General features: G+C 39.3%; 1 protein-coding gene across 1 annotated transcript; it reads left to right on the top strand.

Moving 5' to 3' along the window:
- Positions 1-6: 6 nt before the first annotated feature.
- Positions 7-1,300, top strand: LOC124891120 (aminopeptidase P1-like). Its single transcript, XM_047402927.1, has 4 exons — positions 7-27; positions 131-436; positions 520-606; positions 1,042-1,300. The coding sequence occupies exons 2-4, from the start codon at positions 143-145 to the stop codon at positions 1,111-1,113; spliced, it is 453 nt and encodes a 150-aa protein (XP_047258883.1). The 5' UTR covers positions 7-27; positions 131-142; the 3' UTR covers positions 1,114-1,300.
- Positions 1,301-1,335: the final 35 nt, after the last annotated feature.

Below are 1,335 nucleotides of genomic sequence, written 5' to 3'. Positions count from 1 at the left end.
GTGGATAAGCAAAAATTGTCTCCTGAGGTTGCGTCTGCACAGACACGGCATAACCTTTTCATTTTAACTGAATACAATTTTATTTTGTTACGTTTTTCTACTCTGAAGTAAGCATGTATATACCAAGCAGACAAACTCTTTCATGGAAGAAAATGGAATAATGGTGCGGAACTATGGTGATGTTAGCTCAGATGTGGTCCTCCTTGCATCTAATCAACTCATTTCTTCCTCCTCAACTAAGGGTTTTGAAGAGAACCCAAAGATTGATGTTGGAAATGCCACTAATACAGGGAATAGTTCTAGTCATGCTGTTGAGTTTGTAAATGACCTCATATGGGTTGATCCTGGAGCATGTTGCTTCGCTTTGTATTCAAAACTGAGTGTTGATAAAGTTCTCCCTCAGCAATCACCTTTAGCCCTTCCAAAAGCTCTGAAGGTGATTAATACTACCTGGGTTTGTGATCTTACTGTTACTCTCAAGCTTTCTGTAGACCGCTAATCACGTAATTATGTTGCTAGAACCCTGTTGAGATAGAAGGATTGAAGAAGGCCCATATTCGGGATGGGGCAGCTGTTGTGCAATATCTTGTCTGGCTTGATAAGCAGGTATCTCAGATTCTTAGGGCCGATCTTCTGGTAATCTTGTGAGTTACTGCCGCCTACTGCATTTTCATCTTCCTTCGATTCTATATGTATGTAGACATGCATATTTGTATGTATTTCTTTGTGTATGTGCGCGCGTCTATGTGTATATATTGTGTGGGTGTGTATGTTTTCTGTTTAATCTTTACACGTGTGACAAGTATAAGTTGGTATGTTGGGGTTAGAAGTTATAGTCTCTGCCAAACTAGACGAGTAGAAGGTAAAGTATCTCTCAGAAAAAGACATTATATGTACTTGCAATGTGTTTTTGCAAATCGTCTGGACTTCACATTTTTAGCAGGGACTTCTTTGCTTTTAGGTGCGCACACACTTGATCCAAGCTATTCATGGTTTCAGTAGTTTGGCAGTATGAGTTTTAACCTTGCTCAAATTTTCCAGATGCAGGAACTTTATGGGGCATCCGGTTATTTCATGGAGGCCGAAAGTACCAAAGAGAAGAAACAACTGTAAGTTTTTCTGGCTTGTACTATTTCATAGTTTTGGTGAGTAGGTACATGTTAGGAATTTATCTGTTATAGTCTGCTAGTTCAGGACTTATCCATCAGGATCCAAGAAGACAAATTCGGGGAGTATTGAAAACATTTTAAGCTAATCTATTAGAGTTAGCAGCTTGTGGTGATTGGAGAGGTACATTATCCAAGAAGTGGTTTCTTGGTGTATTGTCTGTGTAGA

The sequence above is a fragment of the Capsicum annuum genome, unplaced genomic scaffold (genome assembly GCF_002878395.1).
Source record: "Capsicum annuum cultivar UCD-10X-F1 unplaced genomic scaffold, UCD10Xv1.1 ctg30634, whole genome shotgun sequence".
Taxonomy (NCBI): Eukaryota; Viridiplantae; Streptophyta; class Magnoliopsida; order Solanales; family Solanaceae; genus Capsicum; species Capsicum annuum.
The sequence above is the reverse complement of the archived record's forward strand: the minus strand, read 5'-3'. Positions and strand labels throughout refer to the sequence as shown.

Excerpts from the sequence above, each read along its gene's own strand:
- LOC124891120 (XM_047402927.1), top strand. The coding sequence starts at position 143 with ATGGAAGAAAATGGAATAATGGTGCGGAACTATGGTGATGTTAGCTCA. Across the intron at positions 437-519 it reads CCCTTCCAAAAGCTCTGAAG|AACCCTGTTGAGATAGAAGG; the intron begins GTGATTAATACT and ends TTATGTTGCTAG. Across the intron at positions 607-1,041 it reads TTGTCTGGCTTGATAAGCAG|ATGCAGGAACTTTATGGGGC; the intron begins GTATCTCAGATT and ends CAAATTTTCCAG.